Source organism: Thamnophis sirtalis, unplaced genomic scaffold, assembly GCF_051295495.1.
Source record: "Thamnophis sirtalis isolate CommonGarterSnake01/CBP01778 unplaced genomic scaffold, rThaSir2_p1.2 scaffold_9, whole genome shotgun sequence".
NCBI lineage: Eukaryota > Metazoa > Chordata > Lepidosauria > Squamata > Natricidae > Thamnophis > Thamnophis sirtalis.
Genome location: NW_028261389.1, coordinates 43,732,798 through 43,749,192, shown reverse-complemented (window position 1 = coordinate 43,749,192; position 16,395 = coordinate 43,732,798). Strand labels below are relative to the sequence as shown.

At 37.5% G+C, this 16,395-nt stretch overlaps 1 protein-coding gene across 4 annotated transcripts in view; it reads right to left on the bottom strand.

The window, feature by feature from the left end:
- Window positions 1-16,395, bottom strand: part of OSBPL8 (oxysterol binding protein like 8) — a 95,300-nt gene that overhangs the window by 16,815 nt on the left and 62,090 nt on the right. For all 4 annotated transcript variants that reach the window (XM_087723415.1, XM_014061928.2, XM_014061927.2 and 1 more), the window contains 6 exons: window positions 14,421-14,517; window positions 14,084-14,182; window positions 7,059-7,156; window positions 6,258-6,347; window positions 4,313-4,449; window positions 3,312-3,497 (listed from right to left, as the gene is read on the bottom strand). In XM_087723415.1, coding sequence (XP_087579541.1) covers window positions 3,312-3,497; window positions 4,313-4,449; window positions 6,258-6,347; window positions 7,059-7,156; window positions 14,084-14,182; window positions 14,421-14,517 — 707 coding nt within the window. The remainder of the gene's footprint in view (window positions 1-3,311; window positions 3,498-4,312; window positions 4,450-6,257; window positions 6,348-7,058; window positions 7,157-14,083; window positions 14,183-14,420; window positions 14,518-16,395) is intronic.

The window sequence follows — 16,395 nt, the reverse complement described above, 5'->3', positions numbered from 1 at the left end:
CAGAGACAATATGCGAATTATATTAAATACGCTAGAATACTACGAAGCCCACTCAGAGAAGCAAATGGCATTGCTATTTCTGGATGCACAAAAGGCCTTTGATAATGTGAACTGGCAATTTATGATAATGCAATTTCAAATGATGGGATTTGGTGAGGGATTTATAAATATGATCAAAACGATATACAATAACTGATCGGCAAAGGTAATGGTAAATGGTGAGATGACAGGAAAGATAGACATCATGAAGGGAACTAGACAAGGTTGTCCACTATCGCCATTGTTATTTATACTGACACTAGAGATTTTGAACAGAGAAATATGACAAAATAAAGAGGTCAAAGGGATGAGGGTTAAGAAAGAAGAATATAAGCTACAAGCATTTGCAGATGATTTGGTGTTTATTATGGAAGATTCAATAGAAACAGGGCCAAAACTAGTTGAAATAATAGAAGAATATGGAGAAGTAGCAGGCTTGAAGATCAATAAAGATAAAACAAAAATTTTGGTGAAAAATATGACAGAAAAATAGAAAAGAGTTGATGGGGAAACTAGCTGTACAAGTGGTGAAAAAAGTGAAATATTTGGGTATTCAATTGACATCAAGGTGTGTAACACTAAAGGAGGATAAGGTGAAAACAAATAGAAATAGATTTGGAAAGATGGAAAAACCTACAATTATCATTGATGGGAAGAATAGCAGTAGTAAAGACGAATATACTATCAAGATTGCTATACCTATTCCAAACAATACCAATAAAATTGGAGAAAAAAATTCTTTGAAAGTATGAACAAAATAGTGGGGAAATATATATGGCAGGGGAAAAAAGCAAGAATTAACATAAAAAGGTTGCAAGATGCAAGAATTTGAGGTGGATTTGGATTACCAAATTGGGAATTGTATTATCAAGCAGCGGGATTAGCTTAGATGAAAGAATGGATTCTACTGAGTAATACAAGATTATTGACATTGGAAGGTCATGATTTGCAACTAGGTTGGCATGCTTTTTTGTGGTATGGTAAAAATAAGGTACATGGCTATTTTCAAAGACATTATGTAAGGAATGGATTGTTAATAATATGGGAAAGAATGAAATGGAAATACTATTTAGAATACAAATGTGGCGTTCAACAATGGAAGCATTGACACATGCAAATATTAGTAGTACGAAAAATATCATTAGATATAAAGATATTTTAACAGAAAGGGGGGAATTAAAACAAAAAGAAGAATTAGATAAACAAGGGATTGATACGGGATGGTTTCCACAATTGCAAATACAAGCAAGATATGAAAAAGATAAAAGGGAATACGGTTTTAACTTAGGAAGTTCGGAGCTGGATAAGATATTCATAGGAATGGAAGAAAAAATAATTAAGAAAACTATATAGCTACCTATTAAGAACTAGCTTAGAAGAAGGAGTGGTTAAAGATACAATGTTAACTTGGGCACAGAATTTTGGCCACATGATTGAGCTAGAAAAGTGGCAATAACTATGGGAAAGGAACTATAAATTAACCATGTCAACGGCCTATAAAGAAAACTTATACAAAATGTTTTATAGATGGCACATGATACCCGGAAAATTAGCAAAGATGTCTAAAGATAAATCAGCAAATTGTTGGAAGTGTCAACAAGCAATAGGCTCCTACTATCATATGTGGTGGACATGTGCAGAAGCAAGGGAATATTGGACTAAGATAAGAGTATGGTTAAAGAAAATGTTACAACAAGAAATAGAATTTAGACCAGAGATATTCTTATTAGGTATTATCCCAGAGAAATTCAAGAAAGAGGATATCTATTTGATTATATACGTAACTACAGTAGCAAAAATTGTATTTGCCCAAAATTGGAAATCAAATAAGCTACCAACAGAAGAGGAGATAATAAAAAAGATATTTGATTGTGCAGAGATGAATAGGTTGACAATGAAAATAAAGGATAAAGAGGAATTGGAGTACTTCCAAGACACGGGGGAGATTCTATTATTGGCTAGAGAAAGGAAACTAGAAAAGAAAATATTAAATATATAAGTACACAGCCAAAAGTGAGATATAAAGGGGAGGAAAATATAGCTAGGATCTATCCTAGCTATAGATTAGCAAAGGTAAGGGAATAAGAAATGATATCAAATTATATTTGCATCTGCAGAAATACCATTCCAAGGAAATATAAACTGAAGCCGGAAAGAGACACCTACAATAATAGAAAAGAAAGAGAGAAAGGAGGAGAACATGAAAGGAAGATGGGGGAAAGAAGGAAGAGGAGGGGAGAGGAGGATGGGAGGGAGAGGAAGAGAAGGAGAGAGGGTAGGAAGGGAAAGATGAAGAGGAAGAGTGGGAGAAAGGCAAGGGAAGAAGGAAGGGAAAGGAGAGGAAGAAGGAAGAAAGTAGAGAAGGGAGGGAGAGAGAAAAGAAAGGGAAAATGAGGTGGTGTTACAACAGGAAGAAGGGATGGTAAAGCAACCCAAATTGTATATTATAACCTATTAAATGAAATAACAAATGTATAAGAATGATAAATATATAGAAGAATAACAACTATGTGAATGTATACTTAAAAAATAAAAAAGAATTCATGGCCACCATTGTGTACATGGACCTGATTCAATTTATCTCTGGCCCAACTCAGTTGAGGTCACACACTGGATCTAGGCAATGGTGACACAATCTGGAATTGGGGAACATTACCATCAGTTATGGACAGATTATTCTGTGTTGTCCTTAGAGTTCTCTGGGGCTACACACACTGCAGGGAGACAAGGCTCAATTTACTGTTTTTCTCCGAGATACAGCTTGGAGTTGTTTAGTTGACAGCTTGGAAAGCATGGTGCTTTTGGGGTTTGTTTGCTTGGAAGCATTTCACCAATGCACTGATGATGCTACCAAGTTGGGTAATGAAACCAGCAAGCAAATATCCAAGCAAATTGGATCAGGAACTCCAGAGTTCCAACCTGAGCTACTTGGATTATTTTCGGCTGGAACTGTGGAAATGGAAACCTGCTACACCTACACTGGTAAAATTTTCTTGAAGGGGTAATAGCTACTCCTCTCTAAACCACAAATTATACACTTGGTTTATACTATATTAAGAAGGAACATTCTAATCACAATATAGAGCTATAGCTTGGCTTTTTGACTTATGATACAGGTACAATAAGTATTACAGAAATATGTGACGGAAGATATGTATGAGCCAAGTGGTAATATGTGTGTGTGTAATCAAACACACACTCACTCACACACACACACACATTGTTATTATTTGCAGAAAAGGGAAAAAAATATCTCCTCCTCCAAGACTTACTCTGCATATCTGTAATTCCATTCTCCTGTAAGTGGATCTGGTTCAAATAATCTGCAGACCCACACTTCATTCAGCGCCTTCCTTTCCTTGGCAGCTTTCCTTTGTGCTTCTTCCAGAATATATTTTTCTTGAGTTGCTTCTGTTTGGTCTTTATTAATTATAGCTCGAGTCACATGTTGCCAAAGTCTAACCAGTAAGAATAACAGCAGTAAAAAGGTCAGATACCGGGGAGAAGAGCTTTGCTGAAAATTTCTTTTGTTATATCATTAGAATAAAAATCTAATGTAATTATTATATTTCTCCATTAGCATCGGGGGTGAAATTTAGCAGGTTCTGGAGAACTGGTAGCGGAAATTTTGAGTAGTATGGAGAACTGGCAAATACCACCTCTGGAGGGCCCCAGAGTGAGGTGGGAATGGAGATTTTGCAATACCCTTCCTTCAGGAGTGGGGAGGAAATGGTGATTTTGCAGTATCTTTCCCCTGGAGTGGGGAGGGAATGGAGATTTTGCAGTATCCTTCCCTTGCCACACCCACCAAGCCATGCCCACAGAATCGGTAGTAAAAAAAATTGAACTTCATCACTGATTAGCATCTTACTTCCTTGGAATTTTTTTCCAGTTAATACTCATCAATACAATCCTAGGGCAGATATACAAAGGTATCAACCAAATTATGCAACTAAATAAACATAAAAATCCCCAAACTAAAAACAACAAATGAAGAATGCTATAAAACTTAAAATAAGGATTCTTTCTTCAAAGGATAAGCTAGGCTATGGCTTCCAAATTTATCCTTTTTGCTTTACTCTTCAACCTGATAAACAGCATTTTAGGAGCCTAGAGGGGATAGAATGGAACACTACCTTTGTTCAAATGTCTGCCACAGGAGCCCTTTTTATGAGGGCACCCATAAAGTGCTCTCATCTTGCTAAATGTGTCCAGGAAAAGCTTAAAGACCTCTGCATAATCAATCAGAAAAAAAGTTTTAGAATGAACTTACTTCTCTGATTCAAAGTCACCTTGTTCCTCAAACTTCACTGTGTATCTTCTTAATCTGTGCTGCCTGATCTCAGGTGTTGGATTCCAGAATGTCTCAGTAGCATCTGTCTTCTTATCCCTAATAATAACTTCACTGTCCTATAATGTATAATGTCCTATATTAGATTACTTGAGTAGGCAAAGCATTTTTCGAAGTCAGGAAAAACAAGAGTTCCTTCAGAAAGTCACTTTTCACAATTAAAAGATTTGTACTAGTTTGGCAAAAATAGTCAGGGACAGCTGAAAGTCATACTTGATATTCCATTTCCTTATTTTAGCTCCAATCATTTGACTTAAAGTAATGCATTTATTCATTCTCAGTAACATTTTGTGTTTTAATTACTTTTTTCCAGTGAAATTTGGTTTTAATTGCATGTGAATTTCAACATACTTCTTCAAATTTATTGGGCTACAATGAAACATATGAATATATGCAAAATTACTATACATTAAACATAGAGTTTAAGCTTTGTAAAAATTATATTTCCATTAACTGTGTTCTATAAAATATAGCAATACTTTGCCAGTCTTGGCTGATCTTAGAAAGCTAAACAAAATGAGATCTGATTAGTAATTGGATGGGAGAATACCAAGGAATATCAGGGCTGTATACATTTTTAAAAAGCTAATGAAAAAAACATTTTTGTCTTATTGCAAAGACAATTATATAAATTCAGACTGGAATTATCACATTCTGGAGTAATGATTCTGAACTGAAGCATTGTCTAAATAGAAATATTAAGAAAATCTGTTCTTTAACTGATGTAGTGTAAATAATGTAATATAAAGGAACATAAATCAAAGCCCATCAGTCAGATAATGCCTAGCAATTAATACTAATAATAATCAGAATGCTTTATCACTTCAAGATGAGATGAATTAAAATATTATTAGTGCTTCACCACATGCTCTTGTTCTGTTCCCATATTAAAATGGTTTTTTTTCAGAATCTTCTATGTTCTTCAGAACATCCTTTTTATCGCATCTGCTCGCCCTCACATAGCTAGATTTTCACTCTATTTTCCTGTCTATTTTTCTTTCCAACTGAAATTTGGTTTAGCAAGAATCCAGTTATACAAAAAATAATAATGACTGATGTCAATAATTATTTATTTATTTTGCTTTAGTTTTACAATATCAACAACTTTAGCTGGTTTGAAGAATAGAATTATGTATTTCAAAATAACAGGTCTGCCAATGGCAATTCATGTCAAGTTTCCACTCTCTCCTGGGTTCATAATGTAAACTGCCCAGAGGGCTATGATGAACTATGAGGCGGTATATAAGTCTAAGTGCTATTGCTATTTATTGTTTGTCCAATGTCAATCCATTGTACTCTTATCAGTATTATGTTTCTTTACTTGATATTATATTAGCCTTATTGCAAGGTAAAGTCAAGAAAGCTAGGAAGCATTTCCATTTATTTATCCATATGGCAGACCTATAGTAAATGTGCAAATTTGACTTTAGAAGTTTAGTGCTAGTTTGGTCAGATTTCTGAAAAAAGTATAGCAAAAGATGCATATGTCATAATCAGTAACAATGTATATCAAACAATTCAGATATAAAAATACTGTATATACCAAAATACAGTGGTATCACAGTACCCGTCAGTAATTGGTTCCAGAAGGCATGACAGTACTAAAAATGACAAAGACCAATGAAACCATATGACTAACGTGTCACCCTTTGTTTTGGCTAGAAAGGGTAGCGAGTCACAAGGGAGCTGACGATGACAGGTTCTAGCTTTGTGCATCGAGTACCAAAAAACACGTACTGGGACAAAATTTTCATGTCAAAATGCATCAATTGCCAAATTCGATGAGTTTCAAAGCAGAGAAGTACCAAGGTACCACTGTGTACCCAACATTTAGAAAATGAAACAAAACCAAACTTATTTTACTTACCCAATGGCCTTCTAGAGTGGCTAGAACTTCTTTCCCCAGTTTAATTTTTCCCATTATTTGATTAACATTTTCATTGTTCCCCAAAAATGGCTATGAAAACAAAGTGAGATTATTTTTTTAAAAAAGCTGTGTAATAGTCAAGGAACTTAAAATTAATAATTTCCCAATGTTCCTTTTATAAAAATAACAAGGAAACAATTTTAATTATTAGAAGTTCATAAAGTTCTGCATTGAAGCTCCATGATATTAAAGCGGAAAGAACAACATTTTATTGAATTACTCCTCCCTTCACGGGTATTCCACAAGTTTGTGGGACAATCCAGAGAGGCCATGAAAGGAGGAATTGGTGAAAACATCTTTTCTGGAAATCGTCTGGCAGTTTCCTGGAAATCAGTTCTTTGAATCAGATCAGTGTTATTAGAATGTCCAGGGGTCCTCCAAAGGGAGGTTTTGGACTGAGTACTGCAAACATTGTAAAAAAGAAAAAAAATGGCAACAAATAACATATTTCATTTGCCATAGGGTGTTAGTGCAGATCATAATTAGCTGCTTAATTGCAGGTACTATATCAAAATAACATGATTATACGAACTAGTCGTGATATTTTTATTGATTTATTTTGTATTGTTTTAATCAGTAAAATCTTAGGTTATTACTAAATACTTCAAAAAGCGATAGTATTCTTATTATACATAGTAATACAAAGCACAAAGAATTCAAAGAACAAAACTTTTGAACAGTAAGCATCTGTTCATTTTTCATTTTTAAAACATCTAATGCATCTGAAAAGATTCTACTAACCTTTAGCTTGAATTCAAGGACTGCACTATATCCAGTTTTCTCACATGTGATGCTAACAGTTCCCCCAAGCTCCAAAGTCATCGTGCCGTATAGAATCCCTGTAAGATAATTTTTTTTAATTTTGTTGGAAAGTGTTCTTGTATTAGGTATTTCTTTTCTACAAATAAATGACTATGATATACCAAAGTCCCAAACTATTAATTACTATGGAAGAAGACATAATTAATTGCAGGTAACATTACTATAGAAAGTTTGTCAACATAGTACCAACTCATCCTTTCTCTTTGAAAATACCTGAAATGGTAATAAAATCAGGACATTCTACTAAAGAAATAAGGATGAAATAAGACATTCACAAAAGTGCCATGTTTTGAAATTTTCAAATAATGAATTTTTTCAGGTAAAGTCCATTAGTAAAACCTTCAATTAATTCAAAAACTTGAAATATGAAATTCCTTTTCAGTAATAAAATTAAATATTCACAGTTCAAAAACCTAGAATTCAAAATTAACAATTCTGCATTTAAAGATAATAGAAAAGTAAAAGTATTTTTCAAATCACATAAATTAAACCATCACTTAACTCTAATCTTTAAGAGGAATAATCTCAGACAATGCAAAAATAGTTCACTCAACTTGTTGGATGTCATTGAGAAGAGAAGTTATGGGAAATAAATTTAGCTTTTAGAACTGTATGCAGAACATGTAGAAATGAAACATGTGTTCATTTGCCACTAAAGAAAATGTTTTCTCAGTAATACAAGTTTATTTATTTTTTATTTAGTAAATCTCACATATGTGATTCTTTGGAACCTTTTTGACACACAGGAATGGAACCACAGCAAAGTTCCCAGGTTCTTAAAAATGCCCCTTGGTCTAGAACAGGGGTGTCAAAGTGAAAGCCAGATATGTCAACACAGGCCATGCCCACCCCAGTTCTATGAAGGGGAAAAACATCGCAAAACGCTACCTGATGCTGCAAATTTGACACCTGTGGTTTAGAAGAATGCCCTGGTGAATGGTAACAAAAACCTTTGACTTAAGTAGTCTCAACCCTATAGCTTCCCTAAAGCTAGTTTGAAATAGCTTTAGGTAATAAACTTTATTATAGGTCTATATGAAGCTGAGAAGCTATAATCCTGTTGATTATTTTGTCCAACTATGGTAGGATCAGAATCTGTTTTATCAGAATGTCGAAAAATATTTTTCGCTTTTTGTCAGAATAATGAAAGCAGTGTTGTATTGCAGTGCAAACTCCATTTCTTTTGGGCATGCATGAACATCGTGACACATGTAGAAAATAGCTGGAGCTTATGTCATGATGCTGAACATCATGTTCATCATCTTCTTTGCCCCATCTGTGGATACTCCTGGGCCTCCAATTGTGTATGGCTCAAGAAGGACTCCTTAAGTAGTAATCTTATAAATCCCTCTTTAAAGAGAAAGAAATGTTGCCTCTGTGAATTTGCCAAGGTAGTTCTCTGAATCTCCCTCAGGGGTCAAAAGGAGAGCTGATAGATCATATTTGCCCAAGCATTCTATCCACATCCTCAGGAATTTTCAACTCAAACCAATCCTTTATATTAACATATGAAGACACTCAATTTCTAACTGAATCTACAGTTATCCAAGTCACCTCAAACCTGACAGATTTTACCAGCAAAGAACTAGTTGAAAGCACCACAGGAGTTTAATATTTTTGCTCTAATTCTGACTAAGAGACAGCTATTAAATTTCTTACAGCTCTAACTGAATACCTGCAGATGCAGTGAGTGAGAAAATAAATGTTTTTTCTGTATATACTGACTCAGTGTGGCTCTATTCTGTACCTTATCAGAGTGAAGACAAATCTTCTGCAAGGACATTCTAGCAATTTTTCTGCTTCCATAGCCCATACAGCATTTAGGGATAAATTGGGATTGTCACAATCATTTGTAGAATCAACACTAAACCTCTAAAAATCTCTTCAGAAATGCATAATATTTAGTAATTTTTAGCTTATAAGTCACTGCACAAATGAACAACAAATAAGTTATTCTTTTGAATGAACTGATCCGAAGGTAAATCTGACCTTAACCAGATAGTGCTCAGTCCATACAAAGGAATTAGAATTCTCCCATTAACTATTCTGGCCAGAGCAAAAGGCCAAATCAAATGTGTGATCAATAACATATGCTGACTCTGAAATCAATCTGGATAGCCCAGATTTGCCAATGTCAAAGATTCTGCAAGACACCGAAGTACTCGCTAGACAAATAAAATCCATCCATTCTTAACCCAAGATTTTTTTTTATTGAAAACTTTTGAAAAAAAAAGGCTCTTACAAATATTTACCTCCCCTCCCGAACCCAACTCCCCCCCGCAACCTCCCCCCCCCCCCGACTTCCCAGAACAAATACAGGATTATATTACCCTCAGTATTGGCCAGATCTGAATTCAGAATTCAGGTAAATGCAATGTAGTCATATCTATCCCTCTCTACTCTGTTCCACAACTGAATACACGGTTGGGAAAATCTGGCCCCATTTTGAGCCTAGACTTTAATCCAACCAGGTCTATAATACAATCCAGGTCAGCTCTCACATGCATGATTGATGTGTTTGATTTCAACTTTGAAAGGTTAGTGGTGACTGACCTGAAAACCATCACGGATCCGCAGTTGTAGACCCCTTGCAATTTACCTACCGAGCAAATAGATGACAGATGATGCTGTTAATATAACTCTGCACAACACCCTACAACATCTTGAATCTCCAAAGACATGTGCATGTAGCCTTCAGCTCAGCATTCAATACCATCTTTCCAGATATTCTTCTAACTAAACTAAATCAGCTAGCTGTACCTGACCATACTTGTAAATGGATCATAAACTTTCTAACAGACTGGAAGCAGCAGGTGAAGCTAGGCAAAATCACATCAGATACCTGTACAATTAGCACAGGAGCCCCCAGAGCTATGTGCTCTCTCCACTTCTCTCTATATACCAATGACTGCATCTCAAAAGATCCCTCTGTTAAAGTACTGAAGTTTGCAGATGATACAACAGTTATTGGTCTCATTCATGACAACAACGAATCTGCATACAGACAGAAGGTTGAGCTAGCCTTGTGATGCAACAGAAACAATATTGAACTAAACACACTCAAAACCGTAGAAATGGTGGTAGACTTTAAGAGAAACCTTCCCATACTGCCACCTCTTACAATACTAAACAACATAGTATCAATTGTAGAGACCTTCAAGTTTCTAGGTTCTATCATCTCAAGAGTTAAAATGGACACCTAACATCAAAAACGTCATAAAAAAGCACAACAAAGAATGTTATTCCTGTGCCAACTCAGAAAGCTCAAACTGCCCAAGGAGCTGTTGATTCAGTTCTACAGAGGAATTATTGAGTCTGTCATCTGCACCTCTATAACTGTCTGGTTTGGCTCTGCAATCAAACAACACAGAAACAAACTTTAACGGATAATTAGAATTGCAGAAAAATCAATTGCTACCAACCTGCTTTCCATTGAGCACCTGTATACTGCACAACTCAAAAGGAGGACTGTGAAAATATCTACAGATCCATCACATCCTGGAAATAAATTGTTTCAACTTCTACCCTCGAAACGGTATAGGGTACTGCACACCAGAACAACTAGACACAAGGACAGTTTCCCCCCTCGAATGCTATTAGTCTGTTAAATAACTAATTCCCACAACACTGTCAAACTATTTACTAAGTGTGTATTACTATTATTCTCATCCTATTACGTATCTCCTCCCACTTATGACTATAATCATGTTGCTTGTATCTTTATAATTTATATTGTTCTCCTGAGCGCTGCTTGGAGAGTCCAAGCATGGGTTAAATTCTGCCTTCTCCCCAAGGACTGAATTGAATTTCTTTGGCCACGCCCTCTGGTGCTTGATCTAGTCAGTTTTTCAATTCAGTCTAATGCCCAGTGGACGTTGTCAAAGAAGCTCCAGCAGTTCTTGACAGATAAGGTTGGACTCTCTTTCCTTTCCCCCTCACTTTTTTTCCTCTTTACTGTTTCTATAGTCTATTTTACTGTTAATTGTTGCTTTAAAACAATTTTAATCCCTTTTTGAGTGGTTTTTGTTTCCCTTGAGGTAGGTGGGGAGGTCCTTTTAAAACTTTTTTCTCTCTCTCCCTTCGCTCCGTGATGTTCCAGATCTGTTCAGACGACGTGGAGCCCAGCAAGTGCAGCCGGATCGCCTGTTTTTACCTGAGGTGATCGGTTTCAGTGTGTGTGTGGGGGGGGGGGCTCCCTCTAGTCTTCCTCTTGCCGCAATCGCTGTAATTAGCTTCAGCGTTGTAGCGGCGACCATTTTGGGTATGAAACTTATGCATCCTTTTTCCTGTTGGGTGTTAGCATTGCTGGCTGGCTGCCTCTAGCAGATCAGCGCCGCGTCTTCTCCTGTCTGACCCAAATCGGCGGGGCTGCTTCACGCAAAGCAGATTCAGGGGTCCCGACTATCACGGTCACCCTCCAGGCTTAGATCTGCCCGGCGCTGGGAGCGGTTTTCTTCCTTGCTCGCGCTTTGAAAGCTCATGCAATTTTTTGCTTGTGCCATCGCCCGATTTCTTGGCAACAGCCACACTTGCAGCTTTTGGTGAGTGGCAAGGGCCTGAAGGGTGCAGGCAGGCACTGGTCTTCATTGCTCCACATAGCAATAGCAGTTAGACTTATATACCGCTTCATAGGGCTTTCAGCCCTCTCTAAGCGGTTTACAGAGTCAGCATATTGCCCCCAACAATCCGGGTCCTCATTTTACCCATCTTGGAAGGATGGAAGGCTGAGTCAACCCTGAGCCGGTGAGATTTGAACAGCCGAACTGCAGTCAGCTGAAATAGCCTGCAGTGCTGCATTTAACCACTGCGCCACCTCGGCTCCTGACAAGAATCTTTTATTTCTTTTCACTTATTTTTTGCTTCCTTCTTCCAACATGGATTCCAGGAAGCACAGACAGGCCCATCCACCAGACAGGCCAGCAAGAGGGCAAATGAGACCTTGGATGCAGAGTTCCAACACAGGGACAAGAGGCAGAACAAGGGATCAGACAAGCTTGACCTTCAGAGGCAAAAGACACTGAAGAAGCAATATGCTAAAGCCCAATGACAGGCTGCAACTACTTCCTGCCAGTCTACTCCTCCAGGTTCCCCTTCAAGCAAAGTCATTCCAAATCTGTGATCCCCATGTCTGAAAGCGAGGATGGGGTCCCAGAATTGTGCCCAGATGATGTCCCCTGACTCTCCTGGGCCTTCCCTGCAAGGGTTTGGGGATCTATTTGCCTGCTTTCCCCTAACCAGACAGGGCAGATGGAAATATCACTATCGGAGGCCCTTGATTCTCCTGATGATCTCCTGGTGCCAACATCTCGCCCGGTTGAGGACCAAGGCCCCCTGCTCTTGGTAAGATGCAGCCAGTCATTGTCAAGGCCATTTTGCAGGCCCAGAGGCTCCAGCAGGAAAGGCGCACACGTTGCCAGCCCAGGTTGGCCCCGCAATCTTCCCCTGTTCAGGAGGAGGTGCAGTAGCAGCGCCCTCCTTCTCCACATACCTTCATGGCCAGTGAGGGCTCAGAGTCAGTTGGGGATGATCTTGACGATCAGGCTCTGTCCGCAGACGAAGGGCCCACGATTGAGACCCCTTCATTTCAAGGGCTCTTTAAACCGACTCTTTTCAAATCCATTTTATCCAAGGCAGAAGCCTCCACCAAGGTGTCCACAGGTCCTGATCCGGCCGCTAAAGCGTCCCAGTATCCCAGTGAGGAACTCTTTGATAAGCAAATCCCCATACAGGAAGTCATCACAACTCCACCCGTTTCAGGGCATGGTCCAGAGGCAATGGGCTCAGCAGGCACCTCTGCGACCCCAAGCAGAGCTGACAAGAGGTTGTATACAGTAGATCCAGGCTTTGAGGAGCTCCTCAAACTACTCCAGTTAGACGCCCTGGTGGCCTCTCTCATCCAGCTTCGATGGGCCGCAAAGTCACCTCTTCAACCATTGGACGCTGGCTTAGAACTTGTATCACCCTCGCCTACACTCACCAGGCCAAGCCATCGCCAGGCAGAATAATGGCTCACTCCATGAGAAGCACAGCTACCACCGCTGCCTGGGTGACGCAAGCTTCAATCGAGGAGATCTGTAGGGCGGCCACTTGGGTCTCACCCTCTCTCTTCGTACGCAATTATAAACTAGACAAGTTCGCATCCACTGATGCAGAGTTTGGGAGACGAGTGTTGCAAAGAGTTCACTCCAGCATGGAGCCCCCAAGCACGTCTCTTTCCCGCCCTAGGTACAATTAGCTTGGATATGTCCCATGCTTGGACTCTCCAAGCAGCACTCAGGAGAATGATTGTTGGCTTACCTGAATGATCGTTCTCTGGGCGCTGCGGGAGAGTCCAAACCCTCCCTAGGGTCTCCAGCTGTCATGAACAGTTTCTATAGGATGCAAATGACATTGACTATCATCTCGACTGAACTACGCCTTAATTGAAAAACTGACTAGATCGAGCACCAGAGAGTGTGGCCAAAGAAATTCAATTCAGAAGGCAGAATTTAACCCATGCTTGGACTCTCCCGGAGCGCCCAGAGAGAGATCTTTCAGGTAAGCCAACAATCATTTTATTTGTTTCCTAGGATGATTTGATTGCTTATTAGTAGCCTATGACTATCACTAAGTGTTGTATCTTATGATTCTTGATGAATGTATTTTTTTCTTTTTATGTACATTGACAGAATATGCACCAAAGACAAATTCCTTGGGTGTCCAATCATACTTGGCCAATAAAGAATTCAATTCAAATTCAAATTCTATCCTATTTATTATTTGCTTATCCAGCACTGAAAAGAAAAGTTATTTCTTCTGCTTGTTATAATAAACCACTTTGCAAGAACACTTTATCTTTTTTAAGTCACTAATGTTTACCAGGTAGGAAATTGGTCCCAAGTATAAGCAGAGGCCTGATTGATAAGTCAAATAGGTATTTAAAAACACCTGATAAAATTAAATACCTTTACAGTGTGCATATGGCATGGTCATCACATAGTCTTCTCCTCTGTTTAGGAACATTAGTCGCCCTTCACCATCCAGAATGGCAGATAATGAATTTCCTGAAATGCAAAAATGAAAAACTCAAAAAACTACATCCTAGAAAATGAAGAGACTTGCTAGACTAAAGAATTGTCATCCCATCACAAATTATGTAATCACTTAAATTATTAATCAATTAAAAAGAGAAATACCCCCTATTTTAGTAGTGAAAAAAAATAAACTGCATTCATCACAAATCCTTCACAAAGAACTTATTTTTGTATTTCTTGAATATAATGAAAGCTTTTAAGCACTTACCATAAAATTTGGATTTGGCCAAAATATTAACACTAAGGCAAAATCCATCTTTTCTATTGCTTACATAGAAGGCAGATATTGGAGGATGATGAGATACCTATTAAAATAATATAAGTGACCTGCTGTGAAAATCAGTAGAAATAAGCAAAAGACATAAATTCTATAATAATTCAACAAATATTCATTTAGGTCAATGAAACACATGTTTCCAAAATATTGATGAAAGCTACTTTGTTTAAAACACTTTCCTTGTCTGCAGGTAAGGTAGTTGTGATTCTCACATACCTAATTATGCTCTGCATTTCAGGCATTACTTAACTGTTTGCTATGGCTTTTAATTAAATCACCAATTAACATCTGTATTTATTCATGCACTTCAATAAACAAACCGTTTTTCACAGTTTAAACTGAATGTTCAACATAGTTTACAATTTAAAACAAAACAAAGTACAAATATAGAAATCAAGTAAATACAAATCCTTAAAACACTATGCCGACTAAACAGAAATATCTATAGATTTTCTGAAGGCAAATAAACTGATGCCTAAAAGAAGTTTTCAAATGAGTTATATCACAAATGTGTTATATCACAACACATGAAGGCAGAATCTGTCTTAAATATCCTATATAAATATTGACTGTGCACATCAGTCCTGATATATACCTAAGATGATAATCGTTTTCTGCTCTTCTCTGTGAGCTAAAAGCTTTTATAGGCTTGTTATTTTGGGGTATCTCATCTTCTTGTACACAATATATATACTATTCCTATGCTGGCTCTCCTACTTCTGATTGGTTCCTTTTGCTTTTTAATTATCCTGTACAAATCTGATCCTGCACTTGGAAAATGTGTGATCATGCTTCCCCGTTTTTACCATCCAGATCTGCATGGCTCCCCTCATATAATATCCAGAAATCTGATGTCTGCCCAAGTAGATCTTGATAACTTTTCTATTATTTTATTTTTGACTCTTCCCCATTGTTGCTTTCTAATATTCATCATGACCTTATTGGGTTTTTGTTGTTGTTGTTAGGAAACCTTTAATAGCATTGTCATTATTTCTTACAATGTTGAAACAGTGTTTTGTTGCTATCCTTTGTTATTGGCATTGACAGTCTCTGTCTGGTCTTGAGATTATGTTGTATCTTATCTGCATTAAGCCTTTCTCTCATTTTTCCCATCTGTGGTTTGAGGTGCTTTTCCCAGTTTTTCATGTACATACTAAAATAGCTACATAGAAATCCACACAGACCATCTCCAGTCCTAATGCCAGCTAAATACAAAATCACATCAGAAAGACTCATAAAATTAATATTTTGTCAAAACCAAAGGGTATGCTTTTGTTTATGTATTAACTGACTGAACATATTGTTCAACAAATTTGAAATGTTACATGCAATACTTAGGTTTCAGTGGTCCTCCTGTCTCTTCATAACTTTCACTTGCCTAAGTAATCAAGAGACTAATTTGAGGAGGAGCCAATGTCGCAACGAGATGGTTGTGTGGTCTCAATGCTCTGAGACCACAGCCAATACTTTTGCCACTGGGTGGTCAAACGGACCTAAACTGTCCCGAAGAGACAGTTCTTCCTGAACAGGAAGAATACGTCTTGCTGATCTCAGGGATATTGCAAAATCGTCGAAAGAAGCAAGAGAATTTCTTCAAGCTGGTGACAAAAAATACAGTCAAAAGCTGACAAAGTCAGGGCGGCCCAAAATGGAAGGATCTGGTGAGGAATTTTTATTGTTTTAAAAAAGAGACTGCCTGTAAAAACTTTAAAAACCAATTTAAATTAAAGAAAAGAAGAATGAAGTGGCGGAATTGAATTTGGAATGGTTTTGGACAGTGGTTATCTTACTTTTTAAATGTTATTTACATGGATCGAATTTATGCAAGCCTTTTGAAACAGATGGATTAAATTTTTTTCTTCTACTTTCTCTTTGTGACTCTCTGTAATTTACAGACTAAAGCTTT